Source organism: Neovison vison, chromosome 7 (assembly GCF_020171115.1).
Source record: "Neovison vison isolate M4711 chromosome 7, ASM_NN_V1, whole genome shotgun sequence".
NCBI classification, from domain to species: Eukaryota; Metazoa; Chordata; class Mammalia; order Carnivora; family Mustelidae; genus Neogale; species Neogale vison.
In genome coordinates, this window is record NC_058097.1 from 178,674,011 (window position 1) to 178,693,873 (window position 19,863).

General features: G+C 45.8%; 1 protein-coding gene across 2 annotated transcripts in view; it reads left to right on the forward strand.

The window, feature by feature from the left end:
- The window catches only part of KIAA1549L (KIAA1549 like), a 113,285-nt gene that overhangs the window by 33,822 nt on the left and 59,600 nt on the right, over positions 1–19,863 (forward strand). Inside the window, exons 10-12 of one of the 2 annotated variants that reach the window (XM_044259048.1) lie at positions 3,249–3,412; positions 9,787–9,977; positions 17,060–17,187. In XM_044259048.1, the coding sequence (XP_044114983.1) occupies positions 3,249–3,412; positions 9,787–9,977; positions 17,060–17,187 (483 nt within the window). The remainder of the gene's footprint in view (positions 1–3,248; positions 3,413–9,786; positions 9,978–17,059; positions 17,188–19,863) is intronic. The other variant, XM_044259049.1, reaches the window with a different exon arrangement.

A 19,863-nucleotide genomic window follows, 5' to 3' on the forward strand; every position in this document is an offset into this window, starting at 1 on the left:
GGGGAGCCTGCTTCTCCCTCTCTCTCTGCCCGCTTGTGATCTCTGTCTGTCAAATAAATAAATAAAATCTTTTAAAAAAATGTTAATGGCATCAAACTCACTCGTAAATACCAAATTACTAAAAGCAGTAGCAATTAAATGTTTGATGTCAACAGAAGCATATCACCTAATGAGCTGTTTTCAGAAGTTAATAATGTGATTAATCACTGATGGATAAAAACTATGGAAAAGAAGTTTTTTTATACTAAAGAATTCCAGATCCTAGTGCTGCTGGGTGAGAGGAAGATCTTAGCTAATGAGGAGCCGTTGAAGTTGGAGAGAAAGACCAGCCGACTCATCCTGTGTCACTTGCCAGTGGGGTCTGTAAAGGGTTCCAAAGTCTTGTCCTCAGCTTTGTGGGTCTAGTAGCCCTTGGAATTCAGCAGGACCAGGAGGACCAACTTATGCTAAGCAGACTTAGAAAAGACTGGTATGTAAACCAGACTGGTAGTATATTCATTTAAAATACAGACTAGAACTACCAAAGAGATGGGACTTCTTTAATTGGCCCTTAGTCTTTGCCATACAAAAACCTACATGGGGAGCCAAGTTGCAACGGGGATAATGGTAGTTCATTTATACAGTCGTTCAACTTCTAATTGAGTACCCTGTTCTAGGCCCTCGGAGTGTAACGGTGAATAAGAGAAAAAAAAAAAAAAAACACCTCCCGACTCTCTCGGAGTGTACATTTTAATGGAGAGGCAGAGACAGAGGATGAGCAAATACATATGTATCATATCAGAGAGTAATGCTTGTTTTAAAGCCTTACAATTCCATGTGTGGCCTGGGGGCCTATTGCATGGACACCACGTGGGAGCTTGTTAGAAAGGCAGAATCTCAAGCCTCGCCCCAATTCACAGAATCAGAACCGTACATTTGAACGAGATTCCCAGGCGATTGGCATGCACAGATTTGAGAGGTGCTGCTTAAGAGAAGAATTAAGTAGGATGAGGAGACGGAGGGACAGAGAATGCTGGGGGCAGGGATTGCTATCTGATGGAGAGTAGATGTAGTGACAGCCCTGAAAGAAGTGAGCGAAGGAGCCATGGATGTCTGGGTGAAGAGTCACTCTAGGTGGAAGAATAAATTGGTGCAAAGATCCTGAGACAGGAGCATGTCCAGCACATTTGAGGAACAGTAGGAGGCTGGTAGTGAGTTAAGGAAAGAGCAGTGGGCTGTAAGGCCAGAGAAGTAACAGGGCGGTTGGAAAAGCAGAAAACTTAGGCTCTTCTAGAAGTTATAAGGACTCTGGCCTTTACTCTGAGGGGAGTGGTAGCCCCTGGAAGGTTTCGAGCAAAGGAGTGTTGTGATCTGAGTTTCTAAAGGATTACTCTGCTGCTGTGTTGCAAATAGATTATAGAGGATAAGGGACAAGGTAGGAGGCCACTGCAGTAATTCAATAAGAGATGTTGGTCGCTTGGACCACAGTGGGAGCAGCGATAGAAAGAAGTGAACAGATTGTGGATTTATTTAGAAGGTGGAGATGACGAAGTTTGTCAATGAATAGGATGTTGGGTGAGTGTAAAAGGGAAGGGTCAACATTGATAGCAAAGTATTGACCAGAATGACTGAAGGAAGGAGCCACAACTTATTGGGTTGGAGACTATCACAAGAAGAATGAATTTGGAGGAGAAATTGAGAGTTGGGTTCTAGACATAGTAAATTTGAGATGTCTCTTAAGTATCCAGTTGGAGTTGAGTTAGTAGTTGGATGTAGGAATCTAGAGTTCAGGGTAGTGGTCCTGGTTGGAAACCTATCCCTGAACATCACCAGCATACATGGTATTTAAAGCCATGAGTCTCTGAGATTAGGGTGTAGGAGAGCAGAGAACTTGGGTGGGATTAGGGGACAGTATCAATAAGCTGAAACAGCCACTTGCAGCCATCTTGTCCACCAGGATAGAACTACCCCAGCTGGATTCCCCACATCTGCAAGTTGGGGCACATTCCTATGACATGGACAAGTTCTTAACTGCCCTTTGACTCTCTTTTCTAGATTTCCTATAGACCCACTCCCTTCCAATAACTCTTTCTAGATGATTGTTTTGGTTGCAGTTATTTTTTTACTCCAGTTCTAAGAACACATTGGTCTTTTTGATTGGACAAAACTATCTTCTAAGCTTCTCTGCCAGTGATCATGGGGGAGACTCATCCATCTTATGCCAAAGACTTTTTCTTTTTTACATTTTCCTAACCCACTTTATAAAAAAGTTGAAAGAACCATACCGTGAACACCCTTTGTTCCCACCACCTAGATTCCATCTTACTATGCTTTCATTTTCACATATTTATTTGTCTGTCCTTCCATCCAGCCATTAATCCATCTTATTTTTTCTTGATGCATTTCAGAATAAGTTACAAACATCAGCAACTTCGACCCTAAATACTTGAGCATGTATATCATTGCCTAGAATTCAATACTTGTTTATGATGTTTAGGTAAAATTTATATAGAGTAAAATATCAGATCTTAGGTATATCACTTGATGATTTTTGACAGCTGTATACACCCGTGTGCCCCTAACTCCTATCCTGATATAGAGCATGACCATCACCCCGTTGCCCTTTGTAGGTTAACTAGTTCCAATCCCACCTCTAAAGACGCACCTCCTGGCCTAATAACACATTCTTCCTACTGACAATATCTTCGGTTACTCCTTACTCTGGCTTTGAAAGCAACCTACTCTTTATGATTAGACCAAGGCATTTCCAAGCTTCCCTAGCCACACTTGGTGGGGGTAGATCCATCTACTCAGCTGTGTTTTTTAATCAATCACTCAGAGGTGACTTCACTCCAGTGTTTAAAGACATCTCTCCGAGGAGAGATGGACTGCCTCCAGTCCAACTCTGACCCTCAGATGTCTTCTCTCTTCTCTTTGGATTCATGGACATCACCTGTAGGGAAAATTTATACCATCCATCTTCCTCTTTCTCTTAGTAATAGTGAAGGCTAGTATTTATTGAGAATCTACTAGGGACCACAGCAAAGGTCCACCTGTCCCTCATCTCTTGGCTGCCTAACAAAGTGACAGCCCCATTTTACAGATGAGGAAACAGAAATTCAGAGATCTTGAGTTACTTGCTCAAGACAAGAGCCCTTCTGATCCCAGACCCTCATGTCACAATCTCATGACTTGAGAAGAGGGGTGTAGGGGCTACTTTCTTCCTCCTAGTGTTCCTTGTCATGTGCTTCCCTCTGCTTTTCCCATAGCCGTAGTGAAGAATCCACCCAACAACCTGTGGATCATCGCCGCGGTGTTGGCGCCCATCGCCGTGGTCACGGTCATCATCATCATCATCACCGCCGTGCTCTGCCGGAAGAACAAGAACGACTTCAAGCCAGACACCATGATGAACCTGCCTCAGAGAGCAAAGGTGCGTGAGGCGGTGGGGAGGGACTCTGCCTGCCTTTTCTCTGTTGGCTTTTGAGGCCATTGCAAATACCTTCAGAAACATTTTAGCAAGCCCTCATTTTGGAGGAGACCCTTTCTTTCTTTAGATCTTTAAAAAATTATAGAATATTATACATAATATAAAATTTACCCTCTTAACCCTTTTCAAGTGTGTAATTCAGTGTTGTTAAGCATATTCACATCGTTGTACACCCTTTATGTTTATAATCAGGACGTGATAGCGAATGCTTGTCTAATGCTCTGCCTTCACCATAAGTGCTTCCGATGGCTTTACGAACAGCAACTCAATCCTCACAGCAATGCTTTAAGGAAGGGCCATTATTTTGCAGGTGAGGAAACTGAGGCACAGAAAATCAGGAGCTAGGTAGACCTGAAAGGCCGCCTAATCTGACAACCTCCTTTTGTAGAGAAGCAACCTAAGATCACACAGTTAGTAAGCAGCACAACTGATGGCAGAACCAGGTCTGTTAGCTCCGAATGCAGGGACTCCGAATCTTCGGGACTCATTAGACTCTCAAAACGGTCCTTCCATTGGCTGGAGCAGCGTATTGCTAAAGGCTGCCATGACGGACAAGCTGCAGAGCGTTGGCCCAGCGGCCATCGAACACCGATTCAGCAGCTCCACCAAAGTGTGGCTGGGAGCCCATCCACCCTGCACAGCTGCCACACCTCTGGTGACTGGGAGCAGAGTGGACTCTGGAAATTCTGAAGGCTACTTTTCCAGTCACATAGCTCCCTTCATGAGGGAAGGGAGGAAAATAATATTTCCTCTCTGAGGAAAATATGATAATCTCTAATGCCTGATGTTTCAATAACGCCCCACCATTTGCTGGCTTCTTCTGGGTCTGTCATCTCGTTAGCTCATCATGGCAGCCCGATAAGATTGGTCGCAGTTGGGCCAGGTTTTATTATTTTCATATTACTGTTGAGAAACCCAAAGGAAAAGAGCAACTGTGGGAATTTGTCCAAAGTCACCTAACTAGCGGCAGAGGAACGACTCTGGCTCAGACCTGTGTGTTTGGGCTCTATCCCCGTTATACACCTTCCTGAACCCTGAGATTTGGCAGGTAAACTCCTCTTTCAGCACAGAACTTCTGACTCTCTCCACCTGTGCAGGAATGAAATGGCAAAAGGAATTCCATTCTGTTGGAATGAATGTCATGGAGATGGTCCTTCCAGGAGTCATGCCTGCCTAGTCCTTTCTGGATGGTCGCACCTTGCTTGGGCAAAGGAAGTCAAATGGATTTTGTTGTTTATTAAACTAATTCACCTGTTACAACGCTGCAGTTTAATCAGACATTCTGTCTATGAAAGAGCCAAACTCCAAAGAATGTTGTTCTGTTTCTGTCGCCCCAAAGGCACCCGCTTTCCAGAAGCAGCACTGTGTTGGCAATGGTCCAAGCAGTGAGACATGAAACCCTTCCAAGAAGGGGTATTTGATTCCCATCTTAGCTTAGTTACAAACTGAGCCTTTCAGACATAACAGTAATTACCAGAATCTAATTGCAGCTGAGCCCAGGAATGCAAAACCTGCCACACGGAGGTTGTAAATGCCAACTTTGTGTTACAGATTAAGCCCGAATTTTATTAATTTGCCAAGGTGAGGTGGGCAGCCCACGATTTCAGCACACCTTCTGGCTGGAAAGCTTTTGGAAGCTGGAAGAGATTCATGTTTGTGGGTTTTCGTCGCCCCTTCCATGTTCCTACCTGGGGCGTGGTGCTTGAAGAGATGCTTGGCGGATGTTGACAACCAAGCCAATTTACGTTCTGGCTTCACTGGCGGGTGGCGCGCTGGTTGCTTTCTCCCTTGATGAGGCAGGGCTGAGCGCTTTGATTTGCAAAGCCCTTTTATCCCAGGAAGCCAGCCGGGTGGAACTGCCTCTTTCTTACTGCAGTCCTTCTGCTCTTGCAACCCAGGGACACTGCAGTGTTTGAGAGGACTGAGCCGCCTGCATTTCTCCTCGCCACCCGTGTGTGTGAGCAGAATTCACTTAATGCCAAGGGACGGGGCGGGATGAAAAAGTTTGCCTTTGTGACCAATCCAGAGAGCGGGAGGATGGCCTCCTCGTCTCCAGGGACATCCCTGCGTCTTTAGAATGCAGGCTGCGGTGTCCCACGACATTCCCGGGGATCCCTGCTGAGACTCTGTAATAGACTTGAGAGGCTAAGCGGAGGTGAGTGAGTGCGCATGCGCGCCTGTTCTGGGAGCCGAGGCTGGTGCGTGCACGCCACCGCCCTTCTGCAGAGACAAGATACCATAGACGGAACGCTGTTAACCTTGGTGGTCAGCTTGGCTTCTGCAGGTTGAATGCTGAGAAGATGATAAATGCCTGAGGGCCAGGCATCAGGGTTTTTGTGACATTATTTTTTCCCGGTTCATTTCTCTTTACTCTTTGTTCATTGGATTCACAGCCTTTGCCCAGTGGTTCCCTTCATGTAATTGATGAGAACATGGCTCCCTGGAACAGGCAGCCTTACGGGAAAGTAGTTAGGGCCACATCCAGATGCAGGATGGAGCTTGGAGGGCCCGCAATGGTTGGCATGACCATCTGCTCGGGACAGGTCAGTCACCCCCTAAAGACGCCCGGCTGTTTCCTCTCTTTCACATACTCTCTGTGTGACCTGTACTTAACCTCTTTGTGCCTCAGTTTTCCCATCTGTGAAATGGGGGATGATAACAGTATTTACTTACAGGTTGTTGGAAAGATTAACTGAGCTATGAAAGTTACTTTGAGCTGTGCCTCACATAAATATTACCTACAAGTTGGTCTTTATTTTTTTAATTTAAAATCAATTAATTAACATATGGTGTATTATTAGTCTCAGAAGTACAGTTCAGTGATTCATCAGTTGTATATAACCCCCAGTGCTCATCACATCACATGCCTTCCTTAATTCCCATCACCCAGTTACCCCATCCCTCACCCACCTCCCCTCCAACAATGCTGTTTGTTTCCTGTGATTAAGAATCTCTTATAGTTTATCTCTCTCCCTCTGGTTTCATCTTATTTTTTTTCTTTCCTTCCGTCTTGTTCATCTGTTTTGTTTCTTAAATTCCATGTATGAGTGAAATCATATGATATTTGTCTTTCTCTGACTGACCTATTGTGCTTAGCATAATACCCTGTAGTTCCAACCATGTCATTGCAAATGGCAAGGTTTCATTCTTTTTGGTGGCTCAGTAATATTACATTATATATATATACCACGTCTTCTTTATCCGTTCATCTATTGGTTGGCCTTTATTATTGTACATGCTTTTTTCTTAAAAGGTCAGGATAACATGTCTACCTTTGAAATTGTTGGGGATTATTTTGATCTGATAATTTTACAAAACTCATTGAAGCAACTGTAGATACTTGATGATAATCTCAGTGGTGTCAGAGGTCACTAGTGTATGTCCAAGGGCAATTAACAAATCACAGGTGATTTTTCAAATTGAAGGTTGAAAGACCATTACCCACCAGTCAAAAGAATAAGGGACTAGTCTTGAGTCTTTCACCACTTAGCTAGCTGTGTGATCTTTGGAAAGTCACTGAACCTCTCTGAGCTTTTGTGTTCTTACCTGTAAAATGAAGACTGTGATGTTTGCCCTGCTTCCTCCACAGGGTGGTTGTGGGCATGAAATGAGGTGTCAATGTTTTGCAAGCTATAAGTATTGAACATATGTGAGAACTGTTATTATTAACGTAATTAACAGTAGGACACCCTTGACCTTGTCATTCTTTAATGTTTCTCTTTCTGCTCACTCATTGTCAACCCAGTCCCCTGAAGTATCTAGCAGATAACTTCAACCCAAGGTAAAGGGTGAGGGGCCAAATACAGGGAGAGTGGGGGCAAGAGGGAGAAGGCCAGAGCCAGCTTGTTGTTCTCTAGATTCCTTGGCAATCTTAGCTGTCATTAGAGACTCTCAATTCCTCGCCCAGGCCAGGAGTCTTAGCACAGGAGCCAAGCCAAATACAGTAGCAGATGCCCAACCAAGATGGCGGGCTGCAGAAGGAGAGGAGAGGCTACAGGAAGAATCACCAGGCAGTGGTTAGATGTTCTGGTTCTGCATCACACAGAACTGGATGCAAATCTCAACCTCACCACAGACCAGCCGCAGAGTCTGGGGACGTGGCTTACCCTCTCCACATCTCGGTTTCTTTATCTTTAAAGTGGGGACTCATCATAAGAATACCCACCTCCTTGAACCACGGTGGGCACGAAGTGTGATAATTGATGTCACGCACTCGGCACTCTACCAGTAGTATCAAAGCCTCCTTGAGGGTGGGGGCCCGCTCTTACTCATCTTCATATCTCCAGCATCAGGCACAGTCCCTGGGACAGGCCAGTGCCCATGAACTACAGTCAGCACTACATTAAATAGGGAGGCATGGGAGTACTACGGAAAAGGGGCCCACAGAAGTATGGCTGAGCGGGTGGGTCCTGCCAGGCTGTGTGGGGTCCGAATGCCTTGCTGAAGGGTTTGAGTGCTGTGAAATAATTTTAATGGGGGAATGACATGACCTGAGTGGTTTTCAGAGAAACAGCTTTAGAAGCTTGTCAAGGGTGAGCCTAGAAAAGACCTGAATGGAAGCAACAAGACGGAGCCAGGAGACAATAAAACAGTGGACCTGGGGAGGAAAGGTCAGCTTCTAGAAACATTTCCGTCGAATCTACTTGGTGACCGTCGATTGGAAGAGCAGGCAATCCAGCAGTCTAGGAGCATGACTAGGTGGTTCAAAGGCTCATTCTGTTTCATGTGGCCCCACTGGATGGAGGGAAACGAACCGACAAACATTATTTCAGAAGCGCGTTGCCAGATCCCGGTACAAAATGTCCGGGGTCACCATCTGGATCAGGGTGTGTGTCTCAGTGCAGAGGGAAGGCTGGGCACATTCCCCACAGGGAGTTTCCCTGGGAACTGGGGGAACGGTCCATGGCCAAGCTATAGACAGCCTGACGTAAGGAAGCCTTGCTGGATTTAGCAATAAAACTCCCTCCTGTCCTGAGATGCGGTAGGAGGATTCGACACGTTGGGCCACAGCCCTAGACCATTCCGTGTAGCCGGATGCGCCTCGTTACATTTCTTAGCCAAATTCAGTGCTAAAGGCGGGTGTCCTCACCATGTCAGGTTCTAAGGGAACCCACGTGGTGGAGGTTGAGTTTCATCCCCAGATTTTCTTGAAGAGAATCACAGATTTCTATTTCCCCTGGCCTGTGATTTAATAGGAAGGTGAACAATATTAACTAATACCGACTAAGAACTTCACCTGGGACAGGCAGGTCACTAAATGATGAACATGCATTTACTACTCAATCTGCACAGCGTGTCTTTGAGGGTGATTAAATCACTTTCACATACTTATACATTTAATCCCATTTACCCTACTATGATCTCCATTTCACAGATGAGGAAACCAACGTGCCGAGAATTTCAATGTCTTACCCGAGGTCACCTAGCTAATACGTGGGGGAACCAGGAGTGGAACCCAGGCAGCCTGTTTCAGAGCTGGTGCTCCCCACCATCCCACTGTCCTGCCCTGAATCACTGTTGTGCTGCTCTGGGGTGGAAAACAGAACAGAGACACTCTCAGGAATTGTTTAAACACGCCTCTTGGATTTTTATTGCCCCACTAATAGACGTCTGTTGGGTTTTGTTCACAGCTGCCCTATTCACTTGGGATTTCAGACATTGTGCAATAAAAGCCTTGCTAATTACCCAGTAATGAATCATAGGAGAGCCGTAGGTCTGGAGTCGAGTGATTCCACAAATCCCATTTTATTATTAATGATGGTCCTCACATGTGGAAGCACATTTCTTTCTCTCTGTTTTCAGAGCCTCTATTCCCCTTTAAGACTCAGGGGTGGTGTAGGTAAAGCCCAGCTGATGGTGTTCATTTCTCAGATGAGAAAACTGAGGTTCAGCTTTGAATCCACCTGGCAAAGTCACACGCCTCTTACTACGCATAAAGCCATGTGAAAGCGGAGTTCGGGGATGACAGGACGTTCCAAGGCAGATCACATATCAATTAAGAGTTGCTCGTGAGCAGCATCTAGTGACTTCAGATTGGTGGTTTAAGATTCTTGAGAGAAGTTTGTTCTCACACACGTACTTGGGTCTTGCTTATAGTCATCGTTTTTCCAAGTTAAGTCTTGTCTAGGGAGATTCCGTAGCTGGGTGGAATGAGCACGGATTCTGATTTTGCAGACAGGAATTACGGGGGAGACTGGAGTTAACGGTTGTTCATCAGAAAGCTAAGTGTGGTCCTGTCTCATGCACTCTCTTCTCTTAGAGCCATCATTTCGAGTGACACTCACAAGTCTGACCACAGATCCATTTCCTCTTTGCAGCCTGTGCAAGGCTTTGATTATGCCAAGCAGCACCTGGGCCAGCAAGGGGCAGATGAGGAGGTCGTCCCTGTGACTCAGGAAACGGTGGTCCTCCCACTCCCTGTTAGAGATCCTCCTGCCTCTCAGGAAAGAGACATCGCCCAGGACGGAAGCACCATCAAGACGGCCAAGTCCACCGAAACCAGAAAGAGGTAGGCATGGGGCCGACTTCTGCCTCCCCCACCCCCAGCAAAGGGAATCATTGATGGTGAGAGCAGCCGAAGCCCTTGAATTAATACTACTTCTCTCTTCAAAAATTCCCCTTCATAAATGAAACAAAATGGGATCAGGAGGGAGACAAACCATTAAAGACTCTTAATCTCACAAAATAAACTGAGGGTTGCTGGGGGTGGGGGGTAGGGAGAGGGTGGCTGGGTGATGGACACTGGGGAGGGTATGTGCTACGGTGAGTGCTGCCAAGTGTGCAAGACTGATGATTCACAGACCTGTATCCCGGAGGCAAATAATACGTTATAGGATAATAAAAAAAGGAAAATTCCCCTTCATGCTTGTTTTGAATGTTTGAGAAGGAGACTAAGAGCGATGACAAGGATCATAACACTGGCTTCTCATGAGCCACACTTTGTGAGGTTTTATGTCACTGATCAGCCACAACAGCAGAGTTTCAGCTTTCGTATGTATTACAACGAATTAGGCACTGGTGTCGCACTTGTATTTTTAAACTTGTCTTAAAAACAGTGCCCTTGATTCAGTAGAGTTGGATTTTTTAATCTGGCCATTTTTCAAGAGTTCATGGTTTGAGCTTGAAAACCAGGGAGCACCTGGGTGGCTTAGTTGTTTAAGCATCTGACTCTTGGTTTCTGCTCAGGTCATGATTGTGAGGTCATGGGATTAGGGTTATGGGATTGAGCCCTGTATCGGGCTCCACACTCGGTGGAAAGTCTGCTTGAGATTATCTCTCTCCCTCTCCCTCTGCCCATCCCCTGCTAAAATAAATAGATAAACATTTTTTTTTTTTAACTTTAGGAGTTTTACCATTAGCAGAGCACTTTGATATGCATTGGAAAGGCTACAGAAAGGTTTGCAATTGAGTCCTGACCCCAAGGATCTCATGACAGAGGGACAGAGAGAGAAATATCTGGAAACCAAGTATGACATATGAGTGCTCATAGGGGAGTCTAAACGAAGTGCTGTGGAAAGAGAGGAGAAAGAGCTTAATTATGATAAGGTAAAGGTGGTGGAGGAGCTTGTGTTCTACCTGGGCCTCAGGGGATGAGTGGAGTGTCAACAGCTAGGGAGAGAGAAAGGCGTCCAGTCCAAAGGAACTGGGAAAAAAGAGGGACCAGCACACATTCATGCACTGGTGAATGTCCCTAGGGTTTATAGTTCACAGTGTTGGGGTGCAGTAGAGGATGAAACCAGATGAATGAAAATTGTGGAGGGGCTCAATGGCCACGCTCAGGAGTTTGACCTATATTCTCTGGGCAGTAGGAAACCACTGAAAGTTCTTCTGCAAGACAGTGACATCCAGCTGTATTTTAGAAAGACTAGTCCAGTAGCAATGTAGATGATAGATGGGAGAGGTTAGGCAAGAGGCCAGGAGACTGGCTGTAAGGACTTTACAATAGTCTTATAAAGAGGTAATGAACTCTCTATGGCAAGCCCTGTTGGCTGGCCAAACCAACTCCCATTGCCAAGTCCCTTCTCTCCTTTGCCTGAGACCACAGTGGAGGCTGGGAGAGCTATATCACCCCTGCCTCCTTCCTACTCTCCCTCCCTTGACCTAACAGATATTTGCTGAATGGTCTTCCCTGGGGATACTGCAGTGAACAAGACACAGTTCCTACTCTTGTGGTACTTACAATCTGGTGGGGAGAGCTAGGCAATAAACAACTGGAGAAATAGATGCACAGTAAATTGGGTGGTGATGGGTATGGAGAAGAAAACCAAAACATGGTAAGAGGATAGAGCAATGGAAGGGGGTGGGGGCATGATGCTATTTTAGCCCGGAAGTCAAGGAAAGATTTTCTGGTTAAGTAACACTTGAGAAAGCCCTGATTGAAATGATGTGTAAGCCTCAAGGCTATCTTGGACAAAGATATTTTGAGCAGATGGAACAGCATGTGCAAAGCCCTGAGGAGGAAATCTCTTCACGTGCTTGAAGAAGAGCCAGAAGGCCAAGGAGGCCGAAGTGAACAAGGGAGGAAGTAGTGACAGATGGGTCAGAGAAGTTGACTGAAGTTGAACATGTCAAGCTCTACAGACCAAAGTCTGGACTTGGTATTTTATTATGAGGAAGATCAGAAGTCATTGGAGGTCTTGAGAAGAACAGTGACATGCTGTGACTTACAGTTGTAAAGCCTCACTCTGGCTGTTGTGTGGACAACAGATGGTAGAGAGACAGAGTGGAAGCAGAGAGGTAATCAGGAGGCTGTTACTATAGTCCCGGTGAGACATGGAGGTGTGGGCCAAGTCGCGGTGCTGTGAGAAGTGATGGGATTCTAGACACGTTTTTGAAGAGTTCACAAGACTTGCTTTGCTGATAGACTGCTGTGAGGAATGGAAATAGAGAGGGACACATTTGCTACAGGTTGTGTTGGAGAGGACCAGAAGAGAAGAAATCTGTAGGAGATGATCACTAGTTTGGCTGTGGACACAGTAAGTTTCACATGCCTCTCAGACATCCAAGTGGAAGTCCTCAGAACTCAACTAGCTGAATGAATGTGCAGTTCAGAGGAGGGGTCTAGAGTAGAAATATAAATGGAGGAGTTGTCAGCATTTAGTTATTTAAAGCTATGACACTGATCAAAGTTACCTAGGAGAGTATATAGGTAGAGAAGAGATCCAAGACCTGACCCCTGGAACATTGCCATGATTAGAGGTCTAGATGATGAAGGAGAATCAGCATAGGTGACTGAAAAGCATTGGAAAAAAAGGCATGGGGAGGACAAAGCAAGAATGGATTCCAAGAAGCCAAGAGAAAGGAGTTATATGAAGGGGGATGGAAGGATTGTCTGTGTCAAATACACAAATTTTGCACTGGAGTCATGCAACAAGGCTCTGTGTTTTTCCCTCCAGGAGTTCTTGGTACCTCAGAAAGATCTAGAGAGAAACAGCAGGTAGGATTCCAGCTTGGGTAGGAACGAAGGTTGAAGAGATTTGGATTAGCTCTCTATTGCTCTGCCACAGATTCCTCCAAAGCTTAGCAGCTTAAAACAACCACCATTTCTTTAGCTCGTGATTTTTGTGGGTTGGCAGTTTTGGCTGAGCTCAGGTAGGTGGTGGTTCTGGGCTGAGCCAGGCTCGGTTGATCTAGCTGGGCTCACTCATGCATCTGTAGTCAGGCAGTAGGTTAGCCAGGTTGGCCCGGTAACTGGGGCCCCCTGCCACATGGTCTCCCATTTTCTAGCAGGCTCACTTTGGCTTTCTCACAGGGTGCTTACAGGGTGCTAAGGGCAGCAAGAAAACAAACTTCCAAATGCGGGCACTTCTCAAATCTTTGCCAGTGTCATGTTTGCTACTGTCCTGTTGGCCAAAGCAAGACACATGGTCTAGTCCAGAGTTAATATGGGAGGAGACCACCAAAGCTTAGTTACGGGGAGGTGGGAATAAATCAGAATCACAACTACAACGGTCTGCCCCAGCACGAAGAATTGAAACATACGGCAAAGCAATAGATGAATTATCTGAATTGACTGGCAAATAGAATTGCTTACAATAATTATTCTCATTATGATCTTTGCCAAATACAATAAAGGCATGGTAACAACTTATTTATCACCTACCAGAGGACCCTGAAAAGAAATAAATAGAATTACTGAAATTAGGATATTAACACAGCACTGCTGGGAAGAATAAAAATTCCTTTTTACCCATTCTAGCTGAGTGATTTAAGTTGTATAAAAATTTATTTAAAAAAAATTTTTTTTAGAACAAGCATTTCTTCTTGAATTAGCAAGGAGCCTACTTTTGGTAATCTAATTCAATTACTTACCCTGGGAATTTTATTAAGAAATAATAGCTTAGGGGCGCCTGGGTGGCTCAGTGGGTTAAAGCCTCTGCCTTTGGCTCAGGTCATGATCTCAGGGTCTGTGTTCGAACCCCGCATCGGACTCTCTGCTCAGCAGAGAGCCTGCTTCCTCCTCTCTCTCTCTCTCTGCCTGCCTCTCTGTCTACTTGTGATCTTTCTGTCAAATAAATAATAAATAAATAAATAAAATCTTTAATAAAAGAAATAATAGCTTATGAAACAAATATAGATAAAGAAAACAATGTCTACACCACTGAATGATTTCTACGTTTGCTTCATAACGTTACTGTAAAAATAGAATTTTGCTAATGTCTAGCTCTCTCATTGCCAAAGCTATTCGAGAAAGCTCACCTCTGTTCAAGTTCAGCTGACCATGGGAGTCATTAGGGAAAGAAACAAAGATGCCAAAACCAACAGCAAACTCATCATGCATTTATTTTTCTGGCTTTCCATCTTGCCACATCAGTTCCCTCGCCCCTGCTGGTTGAGGACCACATGCCCTCTCAGAATGGGTCTGTTAGGTGATCCAGAAAGTTTCACAAGTGAAAAACAGGAGAAACCAGAAATTTGATGGTCGCTAAAATATCTCGATTTTTAAATCTATTTTTAAAACTGGTTTAAAACTGAAATCTGAGCATTCAGCCTCTTGCAAACAGTCAAGGCAAAGTGATAAATGCAGTGACGCGGTGACTTCAACTTTAGTGGTCAAGGTCTACTCCATAAAGGGAATCGCCAAAGAGAACCTTGTGTCTTATGCATGTGCCCGCAGATGCACCCTGAATCCAGTGCTCTCCAACCCTCTTCAGAGCACTGTGTTTTAAAAAAGGGGGCATGCTTCCAAACACCATCACCACCGCTTCCACAGTCACTGGGAGTCCTGTCCCTCTAGCCAAGGCTGTTGGTGATGCTATTTTGTTGGTCTGTGGCCAGGATTAATGGGTGAGGATCAACCTCGTAGGGACGGCCATTCAATTTGGTGATTGGCCATAACTGTTCAGCAACTGATTGATTAATCCTCCTCACCCCTTCATCCAAGCTCCACGTACACCCATATCCCCAGAAGGGGGCCTACTGAGTTCAACAGCCTAAAACTATAGCCTCACAAGTGGCCCTTTCTTGCTTTCAGAAACATCTTTGCTACTGTCCTGTGAGCGGACATGCACACATACAAATTTCACTTTCTGTTTTTGACCAGATGTTGATGGCCCCATGTAGACACAAGATTATAAGCTGATGAAAGAGTAAAGCAGAGGTGTAGTTTCTCTCCAGGAATGTGCTCATTCATGCCTTTCCCTGGAGTGAAAGGAACAGCCAGAAAATCGTTTCAGGATCAAATAAAGAAAGAATATGCAAATGCTACAAATACCATTAAGTATTTTGTGAACATAAAATAGGTTACAAGAAGGCTTTCCTCTTCCTTCCTCTCTGGACCTCAGTGAGAGTCTTGCTGTCCCAATAAAGCCAGTTGGAAGAGGAGGTGCCATTCTGAAAACAATCCCAGGGCTTATGTGTTCTCTGTGGACGTGTCTGTGTATATCTAGGACTCAGTGATCAAAGAGCTATTGGGTAAATAATGTATATTTGATAAATGAATACCTTATCCATACTTTCCCAAGCTGTATTGTTCATATTACTGTCTTGTGGTGAAAGAGATCTGGGGCCAAATAAACCCAGAAATGCTGGGTTAAACCAAAGGAGAGGAGTCTCTTTACAGAACTGATCAGAGCCTTTGATATGCTGAAGTGCAATAGGTCACCCAAAGAAGGAAGATAATAAACAGGACTTCCTAAACTTGTACTGGCCTGAAGCACGTCAGCCAGGACCATCTCATTTGGCTCTGTTGTTCTGTGGAACCCCTGGGCAGATGTGGCCTCATCCCGTGGATGGGAGCCGGCCCTTTCACTGCTGGTGGTTTTGGGGTGCTGAAGTTCCCAGAGGATGGGGAGAGAAGGGGGAGGGGAAGAAAGAGGAGCATCCACTTTAGAAGCTGCTTACTTACTGGTCAAGGGCTCCATGTCATTCCAGCCCATCTTTCGTCGTAGGGGCTGGATGCCTTTGTGTTCTGAATTCAGACCATTGACGATAGAAGAATAAGGGGTTCGATGAGGCCTCTGGATACCTGCCTCTGACTGTCTCCACAGAAGGGAAGGCAGTTGGTGCTTATGACAATCTGAGGCCTAAGGAAGCATGAACCGCAGCAGGGGCTCCAAAAGCCCATTTCCCAGAGAGTCCCAGAAGACCAGAAAGGGCCCCAAGAGAAGGGAAGACGGCCCCTGGCTTGCCCCAGGGCTCTAACCGTATGTTTTAGGAGACTGTGAAGGAGAGGTGCTCCGGCATGTGGGGAGAGCCTCTACCTGCATGGGGAGCCCTGGTTTCCAGGACGGATCTGCCGCTTCCTAGCTCAGCTGGGGACAAAACCGCCCACTGCCAGCGTCACATCCTTCACTTGGGGAAACAAGGGTGACAATCACCAGACCAGTGGTTTGTCCCTACGATTCACTAAGAGTTCTGAAACCATTTGTGTAGCCCTTGGCACCCAGCTGGTGCTTCCGATGGGGAGCTCTTGGAGAACACGGAGGGGGCGTCTTTGTGTCTCTGTATACCAGGACACGTGGCTTGACGCCCGGCAGAGCTGGTGCCCACGAAGCACCTCCTGAAGGGCCGAGCCGCTCAGACTGGTTTGCCCGTTAGCGCAGCTATAGAGCATGTGTGTGCCCACGCGCGGCCGTGTGGGAGGCAAAGTGATAAATGCAGTGACGCGGTGACTTCAACTTTAGTGGTCAAGGTCTACTCCATAAAGGGAATCGCCAAAGAGAACCTTGTGTCTTATGCATGTGCCCGCAGATGCACCCTGAATCCAGTGCTCTCCAACCCTCTTCAGAGCACTGTGTTTTAAAAAAGGGGGCATGCTTCCAAACACCATCACCACCGCTTCCACAGTCACTGGGAGTTAATGGAGCAGAGATGGGACCTGAGGGCCGCGTTCGCTGAACTTCTCTGCAGAGCTAAGCACTCCCTGTAAACAACAGACTTCCCCATGGCCACACGCTTACCCCATGCGGTAGTGTGGGGCTAGTTTTGTTTTGGTTTTTGCTGTTTTCTTTTTTCTTTTCCTGTATCATTTCTTCTTTGTGGATAAAGCCTGAATGAAAGGCGACAGACATAAACCGCAAATAAAATAACCTTGAGAGGAGGCTCTGGAGTCGGAACTTACCATCTTCCTGTTGCTATGGTTACTTCCAGCAGGTCGCCCAGTGAGAATGGCTCTGTCATCAGCAACGAATCAGGGAAGCCCAGCTCAGGGAGGCGCTCGCCCCAGAATGTCATGGCACAGCAGAAAGTGACAAAGGAGGAGGCACGGAAGAGAAATGGTGAGAAGCCTTCCTTGCCAACACCAGCCCCAAGCCCCCCACACACACACTTGCACACACACACACACACATACACACACACACACAGGAGCCCACGCTCACTCGCACCCTAGGTTCTCCTCTCTGGTGCACCCCAGAAAAGTCAGGAGACTGACCCCCCCTTCTCTGAATTATTCTCTTGTGCCCTCTGCTCCCTGACCTTATGGAATTGCCCAGTGCTTTTGAAAAGCCCTATGCAGAATGCACTGATGTTTGTAGAACCGGATCTACAAGGGGGTGAGATCTCCGAACGGCTGCTTGCCTTGGAGATTCCCCTCATTTTCTTGCCCTGACTCCCTGGGTAAGTTTCAGGGGTTCAGTCTCTGCCAGGGAAACCAGATATCACCAAGCCACCTCTCCCAGGAAACGACACGGCAGTCGATCTGTCATCACAAAAATCAGCCCATGCTTCTGCCTTTATTCTCTAGGGAAACAAAACTGGCTGGATTCTCCCTCGCACAGATCTTTTCCCTCCCTCTAAGGGATGGGGGATAGGGTTTATTTATAAGTCATTGGAGCTGCCTTATTATGTTGTGACACCGTCTCTACATGGCATCCATCTGACATGACTGTATGTCCACCCCCGTGCCCCCGACCCACCTTTGTTCTGACCCTCCTTCCACGGGCTTTTCCCTGCGGTGCTAACTGGCTGAAGCCCAGGTTCAAGTACTCCAGGCTGCCACTCAGATCCAAAGAAATGCCCTTCAGATTTCAATGGGTTGTAAGGTGGGATCCTGCAGAAAGGCCAGGTGAAAAGCCAAATAATCTGGCACTCCGGTAGACAGGAATTTGATGGACTAGGATTCAGGGTCTCTCTCTCTTGGACTAGTACCAGAATATTCCTTTGTTTCCAAATGTCACTGATTTCTTTGTTCTGACCCAAAAAAGAAAGTAAGAAAAGGGATAATGACACAACGGATTTGTCTTCTGCAGGGCAAAGGTGGACCTCATTCCTGTTTCTAGCCATTATGTAAAGCACTGGTTTAAATTGTCCTACCGATTCGATTCTTGAATTTTTTCTTCTCCTGAACTCCCCATGCCCTGTAACAGAGACTGCTTTCTACACCCAGATCAAGGCATGGCATGTGGGGTTTTCTTGGAATATTTATCCTGCCCGGGACCACCAGAAATCCTACCTATCAGCTCTCCGCCGCACCAGCTCACGGAGATATATGAAGTCCTTCATATATCTCTTCCCAGAGATATATGACGTCAGGTCAAAGTCTGTTCTCCCACACATGTCCCATCACCCATGCCAGTCCTCAGATGACCTTGAATAATTTAGCCTGTGTCTTTCGCAGACCTTCTTTTTTTTTTTTTAAGATTTTATTTATTTATTTATTTGACAGGCAGAGATCACAAGGAGGCAGAGAGGCAGGAGAGAGAGAGAGAGGGAAGCAGGCTCCCACCCGATGCGGGACTCGATCCCAGGACCCCGAGATCATGACCTGAGCAGAAGGCAGCAGCTTAACCCACTGAGCCACCCAGGCGCCCCTTTCTCAGACCTTCTTACTATGCATATGACAACACACACATATCTGTTTTGTTATACTGTTTTGTTCTTTTAGAAAATGAATCCATGCACCTACTGTTCTGTGCCTTTTTCTTGCTTAGAAATGTACAGTGCACTCACTCCTCTGTCAGTAAGTCATGTTTACGAGATGATGCCTTTCCCTCTCCCTTGCATTTAATCCATAGAAAAGGAGGGAGCAAGGCCTGTTTCCAACCCCATCACTCCCCACCCTTGCTGGTGAGACACTGACCTGCCCAAAATATTCCTGCCGACCTTCTGTTCTTGTTTTCCACAGCTCTGCTTGCCTCCTTATTGTTTAGGTCACTTTGATTATTTAAATATCAGAAATAACAAGAGCCAGGTGCGTGAATAAAATCCAATTATGGCACGAGGTTGAGATTTTAATGTGTTTGTTCTATTAAAAAGCCATCCTTTCTCCAGGTTCATGGTACTTTGTTGCATTGTCTTTCTGCCAGAGGTAAATCCAGTGAGTTTCCACTAGTGGTGGCCTCTTTTTCACTGCAGGTTCCTATTCAGTGGGGTTCAGCTTGAAATTTTCAAACAGAAATGATAAGACCCATTTGTTTACTCTAAAATCCAACAGATGCTAAAGCACATCAGAATTCTAGGCTGGGTCTTGCGTGGAACCTCCACTTGCCCTTTTTATCACAGGCTCCGCTATACCATATCCTATCCACGACGTCAGAGCTCATCAAAACATCAATAGTGTATTTTATTGGATTGGAAGATGAGTGGAAGGAAGGAGGGAAAGAAGGAAGGAAATTAGATTGCTGATTTATGCTAATTAAAACCAACAGTGCAACTAAGACACAATGAGGTTGGGGCCGGTGGCATTTTTGACGATGCTGGTGTATGGTGTGTGGGACACTTCCACAGTTTAACTGTGGCCCTTTCCTTTAGCATTCTCTCACATCTTTCCCTTTAGGGACAAACTATACATCAAATATGCCCATGAACTTCTTGGACTCCCTTACTTTCATATATCAATATTTAATATAATGTCTTTTTACATAATCTTTTGGGGGAGGGAGGCAGGATAGCCAATTATCTTTCTCTTAAACCTGGAGAGGTTATTGTGCAAATCTGAATATTTTTCAAGAATA